The 21399-nt window shown below is 35.6% G+C and overlaps 2 protein-coding genes across 3 annotated transcripts in view; one reads left to right on the top strand and one right to left on the bottom strand.

Moving 5' to 3' along the window:
* LOC108728626 (unconventional myosin-Ie) overlaps positions 1–21399 on the bottom strand; it is a 41330-nt gene that overhangs the window by 9369 nt on the left and 10562 nt on the right. The window contains exons 2-10 of the mRNA XM_018457307.1: positions 20945–21070; positions 20752–20841; positions 20469–20563; positions 19949–20126; positions 19672–19834; positions 19474–19581; positions 19146–19274; positions 18569–18765; positions 17869–18036 (exon numbers count right to left, since the gene is read on the bottom strand). Coding sequence (XP_018312809.1) covers positions 17869–18036; positions 18569–18765; positions 19146–19274; positions 19474–19581; positions 19672–19834; positions 19949–20126; positions 20469–20563; positions 20752–20841; positions 20945–21070 — 1254 coding nt within the window. The remainder of the gene's footprint in view (positions 1–17868; positions 18037–18568; positions 18766–19145; positions 19275–19473; positions 19582–19671; positions 19835–19948; positions 20127–20468; positions 20564–20751; positions 20842–20944; positions 21071–21399) is intronic.
* Positions 4223–16917, top strand: LOC108728627 (uncharacterized). Of its 2 annotated transcripts, none has more exons than XM_018457309.1 (3): positions 4223–4467; positions 14444–14653; positions 16103–16917. In XM_018457309.1, exons 2-3 carry the CDS (start codon positions 14445–14447, stop codon positions 16809–16811), a joined length of 918 nt encoding a protein of 305 aa, XP_018312811.1. In that variant the 5' UTR covers positions 4223–4467; position 14444; the 3' UTR covers positions 16812–16917. The 2 variants fall into 2 exon arrangements, with proteins under 2 accessions (XP_018312811.1, XP_018312810.1); XM_018457308.1 differs by having other exon boundaries at positions 4223–4478.

Raw genomic sequence — 21399 nt, 5'->3', positions numbered from 1 at the left:
TGGAGCATGAAATGTCACAGAGATCAAGAATGATAAAAGGCTCAATAGAATATAAATCACAAAGTACAAATGCCAAGCAAAGCCAACACTAGATGTCCGTGTATGAATTTCTTTATTAAAAAATAAAATTAATTCGATGTTTCAACTCCTCGCTTTTAGATCATCCTTAATAATGAGAAAAATAAAAATATAGCCAAAATTTACATGGAGATCAAAATGAATATCGTAATCAAGTACATTAAAATAGAACAAGTCTCGCTTAGATACATAATAAGATACGAGTGTTAGCATTGATAAATTTCTTGAAAAATGGTGACTCAAAATATGAACTGGTAGTGAAATCTCATCAATTATTAGTCAATTGAGTTTGTTAAAAATAAATGTGTTAAACATAACATATTTTATACACAACTAATATAAAATTGATTATTAAAGTATGGAAATTGGATAATTAAATAGTACGATAAATTTCATACGCCCTTTACTTTTCGAACTTCAAATTGGCGATTTCTCACGCGTTTACGAAGAACAAAAAAGTAAAGACACACCGCGAACATTTAATTAGCTGCTTTCTCGGCCTCGCCGTAATAATTGCGATAAGCAAATTAGTCGCAACTCGTTGATCACACGCAATTACTTTGTCGTTGTGCTAATCGCACAAAATACACGCGATAAACGGAGTCGTGTGTTTCGGTGATGATTACGACCGCGCGTAAGTGCTGATTACGCACTCGCGCCAAGTCGTAATAATCTGTTATTTCGCACATCTCTCATTTCGATTCGCGTAATGTAGTGTCATCCGTGGTGTCATCCGCGGGTTTTTTTACCCTTCCGCAAGACAGCCGTACGTTCTCTCGTCCATCTCGTTCGGCGGACAAGCGTGACGACCGAGGAAAACGCGGAAACTTGCGTCGAGCTGAGGAGAAAAAGTTACGGGAGAACAAAGGAGAACGCCCGCGACAGCGAGTTGAAACCTTCATTCGTTCAATCCGCCGACAGTTAATAATCGTATTTCCATTTGCGTTCGTTTGACACATCCGTCCCTCGTAATTTCCCCACTGACGTTTCATCTCCGATCTTCTATACGCTTATGTGCTACCTTAAGCGGCGTCTACAAGAAATTTTAAGGTGTAAAACTTGAGCTTCAATTCTAAAACACACACGTGAGTCTCCCAGACCCAATCAAAATTTCGCTTGTTCTGTACACGAAGAGAAGAAAAGGGAGGGTTTTATTAACTTTTTGGCATTACATCTTTACTCCGGGCGACGTCGGGCGACACCGGACGAAGACGACGACGCCGCGTCCGGGCATTGACGTTATGTTTTCAAAAGTTTACAAAAAGCAATGAGAAAAATCTTTAAAAATAACCTCTTTAAAAAAGAAAAAATATACGCCAAATGCATAGAAAAGGTATCGAATACATTCCTTTTAATAAAAAACGGATATGAAATAAATGCAATTAGCCAAGTATTTCATAATGCAAAACACATAAGATAGATTGAAAGTGATTAAAATAATTAACTGGATTAGAGTAAAAAAAAAACTTGGCGTGCCCAGGTCACATTAATTGCACTTGTATGATTATATTATCTCATCACAGTATTTGTATTATAAATTAAGATATAAAAATAATAGACATTTGTATATAAATATGTATGTACATATATATAGTGACATAGTTTGTGGGACATGAAAATCAAAACTCTAAAGAGTGAAGAAAATTTTAAGCCAGTCTTGAAAAAGAGTGGCTCAATTTTTAATCTTTAAAAGTGAGATTTCGCTCTTCACAGTGAGATTCATTAAAAAAATTTTAGAGAGTAAGTTTTACGCCTTAAAATCTCATTGTAGACGCCACTTTAGCCAGTCTAATGAGACGCTCGATGGATACGCGCTCTGATTTCCATACGACTTCGCGGAATGCGTCCACGAATGCATTGTCGTGTCTATCCTCGGTGTGGCATCCATTGAAGGTACCAAGGATGCTTCGCGAATGCAGCATAGATGCTTTTGCCCGTGAGCGCGAACTCGAGCAATTTCCGGCTATTTTCTCAAAGCGGATTCCGTTAGACGGGACAATAATTAAAATAGCGCCTCGTTTAACGCACGCACGTGTGAACAATGCCGCACGCGAGGATACGTCGACCCGCATCCTGCATCTTGTTCTCTGTTATTCTATTTATTTTATAAGAATAATTTTGCTTCGAGTCTTTTAGTGAGTCTGGCGTTTGTTAACTTTTCACGACAAGAGTAGTCGCTACAAGAAGAATGCCTTGTAAACAAGAGTTGTTAATTTTTATCAAAACTGAACTTAATACAAATATTAAGAAAATAGTCTTGTATTAATTCATCGGAACCAAATAATTAATATTTATATACTTTTACCAATATTTTTTAATTTGCATACCGGTCTCCTCGATTATATTATCTCACATTCCAGAAACACTCTGGTTTTTATCCTTTTATGAGAACAAGTGTCTGATGCACATGCCACTCACACACTTGTTTCTAATTAACATTAATGAGCTAAAAAAAGGTCGCGATGAGCAAACTAATTAGATCGGGAGTCACAAATGCCTCTCATGGGAAACTGCACTTCATTGTTGCCGGAATTGTCGGGTTTGGCGAGAGGAGAAGGGTGCGTATAAAAATGTAGATAATAGAGAAGATGGATGTGTGTGTATTCTGGGTTAACGGCGGTGAAAATAAAGAGAGAGAGAGAGAGAGAGAGAGAAGCTCCATCTCGATTTTGCGAGAAATCGCCGGATTCGTGTGACAGTTAGATGTCGAACGTCAATTGCTATCTTCACCTAAGCTCTTTTGTTCCTTAACAAAATACTTCCTGCATTAAAAAAAAAACACATAAGAACTATAACTGTGCATATAATTATAATTTATATTTGTATACATCAAATATTTTATAACGTCGCTGTACATCGTCGAGGATAAATGTTATATCCAACAGTATATTATGGCTTACTTTTTATTAAATATAACTTTGTTAATTGCGTTTTCTTCTCGGCGAATCTAACTTACATCATTAAGACAATTTAAGAATTGTGAAAAGTGAGATGAGATCGCTTTTAAGATATTTTTACATATGGACCGCATACTGGACATTATAATGTGACCGAAAATTGCCGATAATTTATATAATATTGTTTTGTTGTTTTACATTGAAAATGACCCGATCGGTGTCGAAACGTTTGTATGTACGATTTTTAAATTATTAAATATTTTACATTATAATTGACTCGCAGCCCTTCTTTTATTTATTGATTTATTCTGATTGAGCCATATTAAGAATTATTTTATCAAATATTTTAGTTCATCAAACGGAATACAAATTTTTTATATCGGTTAATTCTGCGATCAGGCATTAGAAAGAATTTTGTGTGTAACAAAGGAAAAATTATTTTAAACTTTGATAAGGAATTTCGCCTTATTGTTGTTATATAAGAAGACTAGGATTCTATATATATTTTTAAACAAAAATTATTTTAACTAACGAATAATGGCATTATACAAAAGAAAGTTTACAACGAAGTTAAAACTATAAAGAAGATATCGAGATACGCATCAGAGTACAGAGTATAATTACATATCACTTTAATTTTAGAGAGTCTTCATTGTTTCGTATACTAGAATATAAAGTTAACTGTATTCTAACTGTTATCGCAACGCGCATCAAGAACGCAAAAGATGTCATCTTGATATATCCGCGAGAAATTCAATGGTCACCGTTGTTGCGACAATGTTGACTTTATTACGAAGTACGCGACCATTACATTAATCGCGTAGACAGACGGAGTTAATCTAAAGCACTAACGGCAACAACTTCCACACGACATTGAAGCAAAACAACTCAATTCTTGTAACACTGCACTTGTAAATCGTATAAAATTGCTTATTTGAAAAGTACGAGTAACGTAGAAATATAAAAGTATTTTTTCAAAGAAAAAAGAATAGCTTAAATTGATTCAACGTCATTCAGATGATTCAGATTGACCTTGTTGCGAGAGTATGTTTGACAGGTGTGTTTCCGCGGTCCGCCAATAAGCCACGTGCGCCGTGAAAAGGATTTAAAAGCCACCGACGAAGAGATAGCGGCCAATCGAGAATCCCGAAGTGCGAGGAGTGGTGGAAGCCGCACGTGGGAAGAACAAGAGAGAAAGAGAGAAGGCGATCGCTTCACTTAGCTATTTCATTACCTTCACTCGATCCTTAGCCGCAGTGCACACGGAGCCGCGATCACGTTTTGTTCCTCGCCGCGAATGGTACCGATTGGCGCGATCCTCGCGCGCACGCGGACGAATGGACCGCGCGTTATATAATAAAAAGATCGAGTGATCCATTTCCTGAGGAAGAAAAATTTTTACGAAGAACGGATTTTTATTTGGAAAAGCGGCGACGCCAAAGACAATCGTACGAGCACTGGATCCAAGGAGATCGTATGTTCGCGTTACTTCGTGAATCTCAAGTACGGTTCAGAATACGTCCTTTTTAGTATCTAGCATTTCAGCTAATAAGCTGACCTTATTTGTCATCTGTTTCATATTAAATGATATCAAAGATGTTACTTTGATGCTAAAATAACGACAATCGACTTCCCAAGAAACACCAAGTCAAGAGAAAGTCAAAACGACTTTATTTTGGCATCGTGAAAGTCAAAATGATGAATTTTGGTTAAAAATTTTTGGTTAAAAAATTTGACTGTTTATTGATGTTAAGAATACAAATAAAGTCATTTTGATTTTTTGTTGACTTTTGTGTTTGTTCCTTGTTTGCCCCACTTATGTCAACAATTATTTTGTGTCGAAACAACAGTTGATTAATACTCATCTCCATTATTATTATTGACTAAGTTCTCATTGCTTTCAATGAAACACCTCTTAGCTGTAAGTACATATATACCAACAATAACAGTTTCTCACAATTTGCTACGGTTGAACGAGATAATTTCTGCGATTTACGTCCGCCTCGCGAATTTCGCAACGACCAATGGTCGCAATGATCAATTTAAATAGCAAAGAGACAAGGCAAAGAAGATTCGTCATGTACAATGACGTTCGGATATGGAAGTGGCGGCATTCAGATTTTATCGTCGCGGTTATCCACGCTATTGCGCGTTCAAACCTCGCTCGTAAAGTCAGAGAACTTAAATCTCATTTTTCGCGTACGTAGCATGACAGGTGATCTGTAAAGGTACAATTGCGGACTGTTTAAGACGCGACAAATAGTCGGCGAAATGGTAACTATACAGCGTCTACGTCGTTTCTGAAATACGACCATTATTAACGACGCCTCTTGATTGTGGAAATATACAATTCTCTAATTAAATCTCGTAATTACAAGAGTGTTGATATCTTGTAAGATATTTCGTGAAGAGTTAAAATATAAAGAAAATGGAAATGAGACGATTTTCAAAATGAATCTGCGCCTATGCGAATTGCGTCTTGATATCAAGTATCACGTAAGTCGATATTCATTTATAGATACTTCGCAATTGTCAGTGCGTGCTAGATTAAACCGCTCGCTATCCGCCAATATTCTTTAATGAAACTTAATTGCCGCGCGCCGCGTTGTGAAACGTCATCGCGACTGTAGTCCTCAACAAAGAACAGCCGCAAAGTCGTAATCGAACGAGCCTCATAAACGTTCGCGAAGTGCGCTTACCGCTCTTAACCATTCTCGACAAGCTTGATTAGCGTTAGAAAAATGAGAGTACGGAGAATAATCGGAGCGAGAGAAACACAAGTCGCTTCGCCTTCGGCACTGATTAATCGTTTTCAAATCGTTTTTGAAATTTCTTTCTCCTCTAGAACAGTTTCCTTCGCCTTCCGTACAATGTACGGAGGGAAGAAAAGCATCATCCCATACAACATAGAAGTTTGTAGAATATTATTGCAACGTTACAATGGTTGCATTCAGAGAAAGCAGTTGTGTAATTATTGTAAAATTTTTTAATATCATTGTCTTGCTCTTAGTTTCTATCTCATTGTATCTAAATGTGTAAACTAATCATATTAAAGAATTTTACAACAGCTGTAAAACTGTTTTCTCTGCTGAATACAACTAATATTACTACAATATTGCTGAAACGTTGCAACGTTGCTGTAATATTGCTGGAATAATTTGTGCTGTATTGGAATACGAGGTGACTTTTAGTGAATTTAAATGGGTGCAATGCGCACTGATGCACCTTAAAGCCGTTGTATATATACAATTTTTATGTAAAAGTAAAACGGAAACATTTCAAATTATAAAATACAGATTTTAACAGCACATTAAAATGTATCGAGGATTTTATGGTTTAATCCGTTTTTAAGCCGTCGTACACAAATTGATGTAAAAATGTATTTAATATAAATATAAAAACGGATTAAACTATGAAATTCTCAATACATTTTATTATGCTGTTAAGTAAAATCTATATTTTAATAAAATATTTGTTATACACTGATTTAATCTGTGTAAAAGTAAAATGTAAATATTTCGAATTATAAAATAATTTTATAATTCGAAATATTTACATTTTACTTTTACACGGATTAAATCAGTGTATAACAGCTTTAATATTCGCTAGAATGCATCCAATCGAATTCGCTATTTGACTTGGGCGCGAGCGAAAAAGTGCGATTACGTAAAGGACCAATTAACTCCTGAACGACCGTTCGTTTTCATGTCCGCTGCGGGACACAATCGTGATCGATTTATCAAAGCGGCCTCGCGATGACTCGCGCGTTTCAGACAGGAGATCATTTCCTGCGCGGCGAACGGAAGGAGAAAAGGCGCGGTGCTCTAGTTGCGGGTTTTTTTTTATTTTTCAGTGAGCGTAACACTTTTATTTTTTTCAAAACGCAGCCGTCGCCATTCGCGGACAAGCGCCGAATAATGATCGTCAATTATCGCTTTACGCGTCATACGGCCGACTATACTATTTCTGTTTGCCGCGTTGTGTAATTCTTCCTCCTTGTTGGGATTTCGTAATGTGCGTCCAAGAGGCGAAGAAAGAAAGAACGACGCCGTTTTAGCTTTTTCAAAAAAGGACTAAAATAATATTCGATAAATAGGAAATAAAGGACCAAGATGACCAAGCTGGATCTTTAGTACTTATAATTCAATGTGAATTTATATATATATATCTCCAATCCTGTGAACTGCGCGCGCGCCAAATTTAATCATTATTAAAATCTCTCTAAGATGTCAATCAGCTTCAATATTATCTATTAAATTGCTTGTCAATTTAATTTGTGATATTATTGCTCTAGTTCTGTTAGAATTGCGTTTCAAAATTAAAAATTAAATTCGGCGTGCAGTTTGCAGAATTGGATGTATAAATTCACACACTGAGTTATTTAAAGCACTAAAGACTCCAGCTTGATTGTTTAGAGTCTTTATTTTCTGTTTGTTGTGTATTTATATTACACGATCTTAAAAGATACTTTATTTAATATTGTGAAATAATATTGATCTAACAGATAGCGTTTGTACGCTTGAAAGTCTTGAAATTATTTCAGATCTCGAGAGATATTTTTAGCGATACGAGAATTGTTTGAAAATAAATGTACTTCTGTTTCTACCACAGATTGGTAGATTAACTTTATTCTCAGTTTAACTTGCTCTTCATTCTTTTTTTTTTTTTAATTCTTTGTATTAGAAAATGCTGAAGAGTTAGTTAGAACCGAGATTAAAATTAAACTAAATTGGTAGAAACAGGCTTTAGATAATATCCTAGAGGCGAACTCCTCCGGGCCTTGACCACACACTCTCACTTTCGTTCTGGTGTGAATTTAATTGCACCTCCGCCTTCCTCGCCCGAGTCGATCGACGATCGGATCGGAGAACGATAACGCGGCCCGCGAGTATTTACGTAAGAACGGCAAATGCCCGTAAGTATGGCGTGGGAGTCGACCAGTTCGCATGCAACCGGCAGCGTTTCCTCGACTTTCTAAGTTCCGATACCTCGTTGACCATCACCGTTGTCTGCTGTGCGTGACTTAACGTGGCGATATGATCGAGGAGAATTTTACCGAATAGTTTTCCGATAATCTCGAGTCCATCTCGAATCGGCCACTTTCTAGGAATCCCCGTATCGCGAAAAATATCTTTCAAGATCTGAAACGACATTTATCCTTTACAATCTGAAGGAATGCAAACCGACATCTCGATTTTCAATCGTACAATGATCCCATTACTGTCTGCGCACAATTACGAATACTAATTAATAGTGAAACCGTCCAGCACACGTCATCGATTTCGCCTTCTTACAACTCAATTTCTTTATTTACAGCGCACTCCTTTGTTTTATTGTAGATGTAATGTATCGCGATATATTGCGACGTCATAAATTTTTCATCGCGAGCAGAACAATATAAAGGTTAATTAAAATCTTGCCGGTATAATATCCAATACGCTACTCGATTCTCAATAAGAAATTCAACGAATGATTTATTATGTTTCATAATAAATATTTATAATGGGTTATTATGCGTATAATTGTAGTGATATCGTGTATATGTATAATATATAATTGTAATGTTTTAAATATATACATATATATTTATTTACAATAGTTATATATACATAAAATGCACACACACACACACATCACTGTTTCATTTTTATACTTTCAAAGCATACAAATATTTCTTCTCGAGTATTCTATTTTTTCATAGATCCCGCTACTTCTTAAGGATGTATTATACTTATTGTTTAATAAAATGAAAAAATTATGAAAAATTTACAGATTTTTCTATATTCTATTTGAAAGTAACACAAAAATTTTAGCGGCGATTCAGAACCTCGATAAACCATTATTTTAATAAGAAGTAGATGTTTTTAAAAAATAATTAAGATAAAATGACAAAATTTTTATTTACTATAAAATTGTATTGTTAAATATAATTACTTATTGTGTGTTGTGTTTCATATGTATACCACATTCATACGAAAGATATAAATTTCCAATTTCAGTAACTTTTGATAGAGGTGATACATCCTTAAGTATTTCTTCTTATTGTTAAATATTTTTCACGCGGATATAACTGTATCGGCTATTATTTATGAATCCCTCTTTGCATTCAAATTATTCGTTCCAGTCTCGTATCGTACACGCGGAGGCTGCGACAATAAATTTTCCTCGTCCTACTTCGCCGTCGTTTCGTCTTCATTCGCTCGCGAGATCTACATACGGTGGCGGACGCGACGCGACGCGACTCGTAGATAGTTTGCATGCCTGGCACACGACCGGTTTTTTTATCATTTTGACGAAAAATCGGCTGCCATCATTCTGCGTGCGAACTAGTTCTAACTTTGCTCCGCATTTTGCGCGACGTTGTTCCGGATGGGAGAATTTTACGTGATGTTCGATCGAAAAATTCGATCGTAGTCGCGATTGATAGATGGTCTTTCGCTTTTTAGCTAGACGTTCATTAATTACAACTGGAAACACAATGCACGATGAATAACAAATCTGTGCACGTATTATGGAACTGTTTGGAATGGATTCCGACCGAAATTATTTCATTTTCCCTAGAAAACACAATAGAAATCAAGGAAATAAATGAACAATTCTGATCGGAATCCATTCCGAATAATTCCATAATACGTGCCTTGTTCTATTTAAACGGACTCGCCCACGATTTGCAATAGAGCGGCATAGATCCATCATTCCATTTGCGCGATACTTTACGATCGATATAAAACTTGCAAGTAGCTCTTCAATTCGAACCAGCAAAGACTTTTCACGCTGCATAAAGAAAATTTATTCTGTCGTTAAAGTTTGAAACTTGTCGAGTCTCTTCGCTTGCCAGTAATTCCACTTAAAAAATTGTTCGAGGCTACAGTGATATCTGATTATCAACAAGAGAGGTGATACTTCTCTGGAATTTAGTTATCTTAAAGTGATCATTAACGTTCAGAAAAAAGATCATCAAACTTTGCTATTTCCTGTTCTTTCTTCCTAGCGGAAATTCTGAAGATGTTCTTACGATTAAGGGGAAACCGCGCGATTTCGATTATTCTCCGACCGCAATGAAAGACTCGATCGAGTCTGTAATTTTCTCGAAAATTAAGCATATTTACTTGGACTTACTTGGTTTTCGCGAAGATATAGGAAGTAAAAATGATAAGCGTTCACACAGGATACAATTAGACAACCGAGATGTACAACTCGGCTTTCTAAATAAAACTTTGTGGTAAACTCGAATACACAGAAATATCTAGCTTAGAATTTTGACGACGTACCGAGAGATTTTTACGAACTAGCCAGTTAACTTACACGGGAAGAAAATGATTTGTTAAAACAATTAAAAATTTCATTGATTCAAGGAAATTACAGCCGTATACAGACAGCCAATTTTTTATGTTAAAGTAACAAAGATGTACAGCTGAATAAAATTAGCGATTATATAATAGATAATCATATTTGTTGTACAAACACAGTAAATTTGTCAATACAGCAAAGATAACTTTTCATGAAAATCCAACATATAAATTAAAATTTTTAACAAAACTTGTTAGTTAGCAATTTTCATTTTTAACTAATTTTTTAATATAAAAAATTTTGATTTATTCTCATTGAGCCTTCTTGAAAAGTCTTTTATTACACAATTGGTGATAATTTTTTATAGCATAATTTCTTTATCAAATTTTATTGTTAATTATAAATATTGAATTCGCGTAGCAAACTATAACTTTGCTGAACCACCTAATTAATTAATTTATTTTCTTGTAACGATATTGTAAATTCGCTAAGTAACATTGCCAAGTCTTACGAATTGCATCATGATGGGTGAGAGGGGAAAATTGCTGGTTAGCAAGAGAAAAAATACACGCGTGTAAAATGCACCATGATGGTGACGTCGACACGAAATGTCAGGGTGCGCGATTCGGTAAACGCCGCGCTGGTGAGAACCGCCGCTTGACAGGTCGGCTCCCCACGTGGAGAGTCGCACGCTCCGCTTCATCGAGCGTGTTCGGTCGAGCACGTTCACCAGGGCAACGATTGCACTTGCACTTTTTAAGAGAACCTGTTCGCCGCACCGGAGCCACACCCACGGTGCCGAGACTCGGATGCGAATCGACGAGGTGGAGCAGATCTCGCGAGAGCTAGAGCGCGTGGTCCGGGAAAGAAAGGATCTGCCCGTTATATTGTGTTATATTGTACTTCTGCTGGGCGAACGGTAATATGAGATTACCGGACGAGTACTTGTGTCCGGTACGTATCGTACTCACTTCGTGTAAATACATCTGTTTCTCGTGAAAACCGGTTTGATAACGTCCCTCTGTATCCTCACTTTACTCGTCCTTTACGTATTCTGAAATGTAGCTTTCTCGATGTAGGCCGTTATCGTGATCGAATTGCTCAACGTTATTACAATACACGCGTTAGATCGTTGCTTCTTGAATTTATATTGAAGATTTGTCTTACTTTCGAGATATTATTTCTACTTTGAAGACCTTTCACTGATTGTAAAACGCGATCTAGAAAGTATTCAGTTTCAGAAATCCTTGGAGATTTTCTAACTGCGGAGAAACATTCTTGGTCAGATTGGCCACGATTAGCACCTCAGTTAAATCGCTTTCGTAATCGAGTTATAATACCTATCATTCTGTATCGTATATACATTGTAACTTTTTTTAGTCGACTGGCCAACGCTAGACTGCACGATAATTATTTCTGTTTTTAATTTCTTATAAGAAACGATAGAGTTATATATATATCTTTTAATAAATTTTTACTAAGATTATATAAAAAAAATTAAGAGGATATAATGGAGAAAGTAGTGAATAAAACCGAAAAAGTTTCCAACGATTCGTTACAGGAATGGAAAAAGATTGTAATTATTCAGTCGGTACGGATACTTTCACGGTCGAAAGAAAAAAAGGAACAATTTTATTCGCTCTTTAGGAACATAATTTTTACTACAATCGGGAATTGACGAGCGCTAGAATTGATTGTTGACAAATAGATTCGAGAATCGCGTTTTTCATGCTTGAATGAAACCTCGCAAATTTTCCGTACGATATTTTAACAATATAATTTATAATTTGATTTATATATGGTGCGAAAGTGGGTTTCAGCAGTCATCCTAGTTGGATGATACACTTTTTTTAATAACGTTAGTAAAACCGAAAGAAGACTTTCGTTTAGATAAAGCGAATTCTAATATTGCAAAGTTCAATTTTTTTTATGTTGTGTGCGAGAAGAGACCTCGTGTATTTGGCATCTAAAATATATGATATTGACAAAATTATATTGGCATTAAGAGGATCCTAAAGTTGATGTCGAAAATCGATAAAAAAAACTGTAATTTTCTAACTTTTTTAGTTTTTGGCATAAAGAGGATCGGTTTGGACTACCGTTTATATTTTAATTGTGGAAGGATTTTTAATTTGTATAAAGGCAGTTAGAAAAATATTAATACTTATTTGAAAAATAATTGATAAAACAGATATGACTTTAGGATCCCTTTAATTTTTAAAATAAAATAATGTAGGTGAAAACAATGGCTCATAGTTCACCTCGTATCTTGCAAAATGTGAAACCTCATGAAAGCGGCCTTCCGTAAGCGAGAGAAATATATCTCGGTATAAAATCCACTGTGGATTGACCGGGAAACGCCACAAAGAATTAATAATAATTAAGCTATAAATAACCAGAGAGGAGAAGGACCTGACAGTTGCATAAGCATTGCGAAATAAGCTTTTTGCCACGCCATTCAACCTTGCACCTCGCATCTCGATTGTGTGCAAGGTGAGTGTATTATCCGGGGAAATAATCTCTCGATCCCGTTCAATTATTGCACCATCATTGGAGAGGAGAGCTGGATGCTTATTGGAACGTATCGTCGTGCCCGGCGGGCAATTATCATTTCGCGGTTAAACTAGCGTACAATTTATAGAAACGGTGAGATGATTTCATCCCACGTCAAACGCTAGGATTCATTTCCAGCTTAACATTCGTCGACGTTACACAAAGACATTAGAGATACAATGCCCGCCGCGTTTTGTACTCGGCGAATCGCCCGCGCCGGATGGATACCGATCCGCTCCGAATCGAGCGTTGTCGTACGACGTACGAACAAAAGATCGGTAGATCGGGAAATTATCGGGAACGCGCCAACTATGAAGCGGCAAAAGTGTAACGAGTCGTTATTCGGCTTTGATTCACCACTTTTCTCTTCGCGCTCTCTTCTAAAGAATTTATGCCTCGCAACATTTGCGGCAACGCCGGAGAAACGTCAAACGTATATACCGATACCGGGAAAATTGTACCTGCCGATTGTAGAACAATTGTCTTCGAATGCATTCCTGAATACGCGTATGCCTTACGTAAGAAAAACAAGAGAAATTGTATCATTTTGTTCGCTCGCGGGCGGACCGCTCGCGCGAGTAAAACTTTCACCACGTTTATTGCTAACGTGCTCGTTACACGGCGTGGTCGAGCACGTCGGCGTCGTCCCGTTATCTTGTCATGGCTTCCTGTCACGGTTTTTCGGCGGTGAAGAAAACGCTCCGTGAAATTGCTCGAGTCGAATATTCCAATCGTTGAAAAACGTAATACCTACTCGCCCACGCAATCGACCTCTGATTACACGGATATCCTGTTTCACACAACGACTAATCGCAGGTTATTAATTTCCGGTCGATTTCAATTGGAGACACATACATTGTGTGTCTTATATAAGCGTCACATATATTCTTATATGCGTTGACTAACAGTAACGTTTTCTACAATTTCTCTTTGGCTGTCAAGCTGTATACTTTAATTACAAAACGAACGCAGAGAAATGATTAATTCGGACCAGAACGAAACGAATTTTACAAAAATTCTGTGGAAAGAGAAAAGAAAACTGTTAACGAAATTAAGTCAGAAGCGCATAGAAAAATGTAAGATAGTAAGCAGTAAACGAGTTAGCTAATCACAATAGAGAACGTAAGATAATTTTATGTTTTCTACTGTGATGTTGGCTGATTTATTTACTGCTTATGTCTTATTATTTTATGTCTTTGTATATTCCATGAGCTTTAAATTTTAAATACACTGAAAAAAATATTAAATTTTAATAAATATTTGTTTGATAGTTCTAAGTAAATATTTAATAAGCGTAAACATGTATTTATTTGATACAAAAACAATTAATTTAACTATCATTTTTTAAGTAAATATCTATTTACTTAGTACTGTTCAAAGAAATATGTATAAGATTCAATACATTTTTTTTTCAGTACAAGGCATAAACCTGAGTAATATCTAACAGCTGATATTGATAGAAAAACCTAAGTATGAGGAAATCAACATGTTGAATTGCTGCTGCTACATTATAGCCTTTCGGTCTCTACTGTGATTGGCCAATTCACATACTACTTAAGTTTCTCGTGTGAATAAAGCAGCAGTGGACGTTTTTATTTCTCATACGGAGAAAACAATCTTTGCAGGATGTCGCGAAGAATTAGCGTTTGCGCCACGGTGCTGCTCGTCCTGTTCGAGTTGACCACGTCGGCCATGGTCCTGCCGAGGCCACCTTCGTCACCTAATCATATCCACCAGGATCAGGAACTATCCGCGCGCAAATCCATCCAGGGCAAATCCCTGCACGGCGTCCCGCGAAACACCAATGTGGAGAGACCAGATACCGAGGACTACAGGTATCGATTCACCAGCGACCAGCGTTCATTACAATGCGACTTTTTCCGCGCTATTTTTTTCATATCGCCGACCGGTATCGATATTATATTCCATGGCCATCGCTGCACCGACAATTCACTTTCGTTTCGCGTTTAGAATTGCGAACTCGTTCGAAGTGATCAATCGGTCCGTCAATTATTATCGCCTGATCGATCTTGAATCGAACACTGTTAGATATCAAAGGAGCAATGGTAACTCAATTCCTTGAGTTAAATAACATTTTATTATTTTTAACTTTCATCTACGTTAAAATGAAAATCAATTCATATATATATATATATATATTTCCGTAATTATAGTTTCAAAATGAACATCGTCCGTACTAACGTATGCACTTAGTAATTAATAAATTAAATTTGATCAAACTTATTAATACATTTTCTTGAGTTAAATTATTTAACTCAATTGTTTTAATCAAATTAACGACATTGAGTAGCACCAGTGGCGATCTATAGATACGATAAGAAATAATTCAAATTGGGTATAATCTGACATTATAAATTTAACAGTGAAATGTATTTTCAAATAATAAAACTTAATCTTTATTTCTTCGTTAAAATTTTGAAGAATTAATCACGAATGTGATTTTACTTACTTATAATGCCAAATTTTATTGTACGAGTTCCAAGTCTTTCATGAATGCGTTTCGCAAAATATTAACGGATGGCCAATGATGGTAGCTACTTATTCCACTCTAGTTAACGGCTTCTTCTCGGGAAACTCTCTCAACTGACTCACCGTGATTATGAAACGATATTTACTTCGGGTCTCGCAATTTTAAATCGCTCGAACAAAAGAGGAAAACTCTACCTGAAACACCATTCTTTCCCACCAACGGAAAGCGGCCCAATTAGCGCGAATGAAAAGCCGTCTTCGTTGCGGCGCACGAGAAACGTGAGAAACCCGAGCGGGTAATTGCTCCTGTGTAATTTCAACGATGGCAGATTTACGTGACCACAATTCGTATCTTCAGACACCGATACGCTGGGCGCAACCGGTAATTTTCAAAGCAAAATATTAAGCGCGATTAAGGCTGGACAAACCGATTGTCTTTCGATTCTCTTCTTCGTGCGACCGCGATCGCTGCGGTTTAATAATCGCGAATATCCGCGAGTTTGGGCAGAAAGTCATTTCTCAACAATGACACCTGTAATCGCGATCGGATTAACCTCGTAATATCGTGAAAATAAAAAAGCAATCTCTCGCTCTCGCTCGATGCTTACCGTTAATATCCGATTAGCTATGCTATTCCTATCTGGTACTCATACTACTACGAGCTCCTGTATTTACGATTGATTAACCGGCATCTCAAAGTTCCATCCGTTCGATATCAATTTTCATTGTATCATTAGCGAAAAGCTATAATCTACATGAAATTAAGTAAAATTGAATTTCTTCTCTCTTCGCAGGCTCTTCGAGATTGAGCTGCAGGGCGCGGACGAGATGGACGCCGCGAATTTGCAGGGTCTGATGCGGACGATGCTGAAGGAGGAGCAACGCGTCGTCGCGGGGCGAACGCCGAATGGCTACCCGAATCCCGAAGTGATCCCGCACTCTATTCTTGGTGTGCGAGATATGGGTTTTAGTCCGAATTATCGTGTAGACACCTTCGATAACGACAAACGCCCATCGTTGAATCCGCCGAAGCTGCCGAGCCTTAACGAGAAGTTGTACTATTTGAAGAGTGGACGGCCCAAGGTCTACGTGAACGTGCGAGGACACAGCGGTTCCTTCCGCAAGGATACCAACGCCTCGTCCACGGCGACCTCGAGCGAAGGTGCGGTGGGATACCTCAGGGTCACGCGACCTTTCGAGAGGCAAACCGACTGGAAGACGCGAGATAAGAAGACTCGACCACCCAAGAAATTCGATCGTCGCGTTGATGGTATTGTTTTGAGAAACGACGAGGTAGGCAAGAATGATCAAACAACGTTTTACGGAGCGGACGAACCGTCGACCACGGAGAATTCCATGGTCACGTCCAGCGAGCTACCTAAACAGATACCCGCGCCGCCCAGCAAAGTCTATGGACGGAATCTGATGGCGCAGACCACGCCTGTGCAGAGGTACGCACTTAGGAGGACAGATATCCTACCAGGATACAGTTTCGAAGAGTAAAATCAAATATTTCTGTAAAAATGAAAAAATTAACTTCCTCGAAAGTATGAATTTAATCACGACTCTGAAGATTTTTTATTATACTTAATTCAGTCTTATTTTAAAGTACGAAAAAGAAAATTGATTTGATATACCATATGTTTTGAAATAAAATATTAATTCGTGCAATTAACATAATTACATTAACGTAATTAATTATATTAATTACACAATAGTCATTAACATTAATTTATACCTTTCTTTTTCAAATCATGAATTATATATTATTTGTATTACTTATCAGTTATCGTAAATGTTATATTATACGAATAGCAGAATTTTTATGTTTTTTGTAGAATGATATTTTATAATCGTCACAAAATTTCGGACATCTCGTTGAGGAGTTAGCTGTGATTGCATTGAAAATATTATTTCATTTTTTTGTGAAATAAACACTCTATTTTTAATATTTTCAGAATAATTAATAGAGTTCTAGCTCTTCTCTAAATATATATAATACAAAAAAATTTTTAACGATTATATATATATAAATATAAATTTAATTAGGACATCTCGTAATTATTTAAGATAAAATTCAGAAAAACTGTCATCACATTCATGTCTTCTATTGTATGGAATGATTGGTCAATTAATTTTATATTTTTATTTTAGTTAGGATCACAGTATCTAATATATGAGAAAAGCCAAAGCTCGATCATATCGGAAATTTCTGGAAATAGAATGCTAATTTTATAGAGATAATTATTATGTCTCAGAGAATATTTAACGTTGCAAAGTTAAATTTGACGTTCTAGTATTAGCCTCAACCTTAATTTATACCGGATATAACGATAAAAATATATAAATATTATTTATACAGATTAATATATACTTGTAATATATATAGTCAACTAATATAGAATTAGAGAATATATATATAAGCGCGTAGTTAGTAAAATTTTTATTACTCATATCACTTTGACAATTTGCTGTTTATCTTTAACAAAGAGATGTAAACAAACACCGAGACTACTTTAACGCGAAATATAAAGAGAACAATATTAACGAAAGGACTTACCTGCTCCGCTTTTAATGTTAGTTCAATGAAAATCTGCTGTAATTTCTCGTTCACAAAATTTATGCAAAATTGCTCGAAGCCGTTTTTTTCAAAGATCTCGAAGCCATATATGTCCAAAATTCCAATCTCGTATCCGTCCGTTTTTGTTTCCATAGCTGAATTGACTTTCTGTAAAATTATCAATTAGTTAATAACAGAAGAACTGAATGTCTTTTAACCCTGCTGGTCTATTCGGGTTTATTTGAGTCAGAATATAATTTATTTTTTTACCAATATTTTATTTAAAAACTTTCTTCTTTGGCATTTGATAACTTCATCTAAGATCTTTTCTCTGTAAAATTTTTTTATTTTTTATAGCTTCCTCATCGATCCAAACGATATTATATAATAAATTTGAACAAACCAGCAGAATTAAAATTATGCGATAATTTTGTGTTTAAAAGATTACATTGATCTAATTAAAATAGATATTTCTTAAATGTATTTCTTATACCAAATAAGAGAAATTTATTCTCTTATTTGGTATAAAAAAAATTAAAGAGATGAAACAGTTAATTATTTTCTATACCGATTTTTCTCTAACAAATAAGATTACATAATCAGCGCAAAATACGCGATTCTTCTATATAATTAAAAAAATGGTTTTAAATAAATTTACTTATTTTAAATAAACTTTGAAACGTTGAGTGCTCTGCCACACCTTAACTAAGTAGTCAAAAAGCCTAGCGTAGATGTCCTTTGCCAAAGCGTCCCTCGTATAAAGCGCCTGTTCTACATTCAATGTCACATCTACACTTTCGGATTGACTTCCCCATTTCGACTCGAATTCTCGAGAAATCAATTTGTGTGACAGTTGTTCTGCCGAGATTCTAAAGAGATAGGCTGGAAACTCGAGAACTAAAAGCATATCCACGTATACAATTAGAATTAGATTAAAAAAAAGCAAAAAATGTAAATAATACAAATACAGAATACGCAGAAATTATATTAAAACTTATTTTATTATCGATCGATTAGTAATGTTTATATATGATAAGATATAGATAAATATGTTTTGTGCGACTTATATACAAAGTTATACCAATAAGAGATAAGTTATGTAACTAATCGTTATATTTTGTCGTATTGTATTTCTTAAGCTGCGTTTCGATATTCATTGTATTCACTGTCAGTGCTGAAAATCTATATAGGGTACGTAATACATGCTGTATAAGATTTTCAGTATATTGACGGTAAATATCAGAACGCAGCCTTAATTAACACATAGAATAGCTTACATTGTTTATCAGCTATTTGAGAATAATTGCCGTTTTCAGCAAACTGTATATTTCCCAAGTGAAGAATTCCAGCTACTAATCTGAATATATCCATCACTTCTTCGTCTTTTATTCCCATAACATTCAACGCTGTAGACATTAAACAATACATTATTAAACGTATTAACGTATTAATTAATTATTAAAGTAACGTATTAAATTAGCGAGATCTATTAGTAATTAGGAAGAAAGATATAAAAATGTACTATAATAATTATGGAATATTATACTATTAATTATAATTGCACAGAAATTAATTAACACTGTGAGATACATTTTAATTACGTACCTTTAAGAGTTTCCTGAAAATCCCGCGCATCGTTTGTGCCATCCATTCTATAATTACCACCATAACTCAAATATTGATAATAATCGAGATCCGTCAATCCAAGTTCAGCTAGAAAATTTAAATTCTTTTTTATTATCCTTCTAAATTATATTAATTTTATTTGTCACCGATACTTTTATCTCTTAATAGGTCACTTACTTTTTATTTCTTGATTAGCGCCCGTCGCCAACTGATAAAATATATGAAAGTTCCGCTCGCCGGGATTATGGCAAGTTACTCTCGACTTTTCCAAAAGAAAATTCGAAATTTTTCCACCGTTTGGCTGACCGCCCGACCCGAATTGCATCTCAACGTATTTTCCCTAAAAATTTAAGATTTCCTTTATTTCTGTTTGAGTAATAACTTTGTCGACTGTAGTACATTTAACAAATTAGTAAAAACTAATGAATCAATTCGATCATAATTTGAAACGTACAAATCTGCTGCTGTTATTGTTTCTCACTGTCTTCGCGTTGCCGAAAGCTTCTAAAAGAGGGTTCGACTCCAAGATCACGTCCTTTACTTTTTGTACCTTCTTGCCTCCGCCACTCACCCTCGTCACGTAGGACATTATGTATTTCGCCGCAACCGTTTTTCCGGCGCCCGATTCACCACTGTAAGATAAAGATCGAAACATAACAAGCACGTTTTCGATGAATATATTAAATTAATATTCAATTAATATATCAAATTAATATTCAATTAATGTATTAAATTAATATTAGTAATTCAATTAACATATCAAGTTAATGTTCAACTAATATATTAAATTAATACTTGATTAATATATTAAATTAACATTCGATTAATATATTAAATTAATATTCGGTTGATACGTTAAATTAACATTCGATTAATATATTAAATAAATATTTCAAAATATCAAATATAAATATTTCACTGAAATCTTTATTAACATAAGATTATTTTAATGCAAGTATCGTTTACCAATTTACCTAATAATGACGCATTGACTTTCGTTGTCGATCAACATATTTCTATACATCTCGTCCGCTAGTCCATAGATGTGCGGTGGATTCTCGTACGGTGCCTAAAATGACATAGGCTACGTTTACATCGTGCATTTAGGCCGCGGCCTATACAATAGATGTCCTTGTTTATCCTGTAGGTTAAACAAAGACACCTATCGTATAGGTCACGGACTAAGCGCACGGTATAAACGTAGCCATAGACTTTTCTTATGTTTTCCAACGAGAAAAATAGCATTTTCACTCTTACCGCGCCTTGGTATATTTCGATTTCCTTCTCTCCGAAGTATGGCATTTGTTTGAAAGGATTAACCGATACCAATACGGGTCCGATACACGTCTGATAGCATTTTAAGGAACATTCATGAATTATTTGTCATAGTTAATTAAGCTATCTTAAAATGCCTTTCCAAAATTATGGATTTTATATAAAAAAAGGATACAAATATATAATCGTCCATGTATCTCTTCCTGAGGTTTTCGATGATGGCATCCTCATTGATCTTCGGTAAAAGGACCATATCGTCCACCCCGGAAATTTTGACATTTTGACTTTGCCAGTGGTACACCTAAGGATAAAAAATAAATTCATTTTGATTAGTGAGACCACGTTTGACTTTATACTACAGCGAATTTATGAAAATTACGGACGCAGCGACACACGAGAAATCAGTGAACGTCGCGCATTGCGAATCCAATTACAATTTCTGTGCCGTGAGTATCAGAAGTGCTTATTCGCTCTGACGGACATTTCACAGATCGCCGATTCATCGATCGGTTCCGCTCCTCTTTCAGCAAGGGTTCAGTCTAGTGTTCTTACTATGCCCTTTTAATGCAACGGCTTATAATAGATACTATACTTGGACATTAATGTATTATATATATATATATATATATA

This window comes from Mycetomoellerius zeteki, unplaced genomic scaffold (assembly GCF_001594055.1).
Source record: "Mycetomoellerius zeteki isolate Tzet28-1 unplaced genomic scaffold, Tzet1.0 scaffold62, whole genome shotgun sequence".
Classification (NCBI taxonomy): domain Eukaryota; kingdom Metazoa; phylum Arthropoda; class Insecta; order Hymenoptera; family Formicidae; genus Mycetomoellerius; species Mycetomoellerius zeteki.
This window is presented reverse-complemented; position numbering and strand designations above follow the sequence as displayed.

What these genes read in the sequence shown, in the direction of transcription:
- LOC108728627 (XM_018457309.1), top strand. Translation starts at nt 14,445, where the DNA reads ATGTCGCGAAGAATTAGCGTTTGCGCCACGGTGCTGCTCGTCCTGTTC. An exon ending in CCAGATACCGAGGACTACAG is followed by an intron (nt 14,654 to 16,102) that starts GTATCGATTCAC and finishes CTCTCTTCGCAG; the next exon opens with GCTCTTCGAGATTGAGCTGC.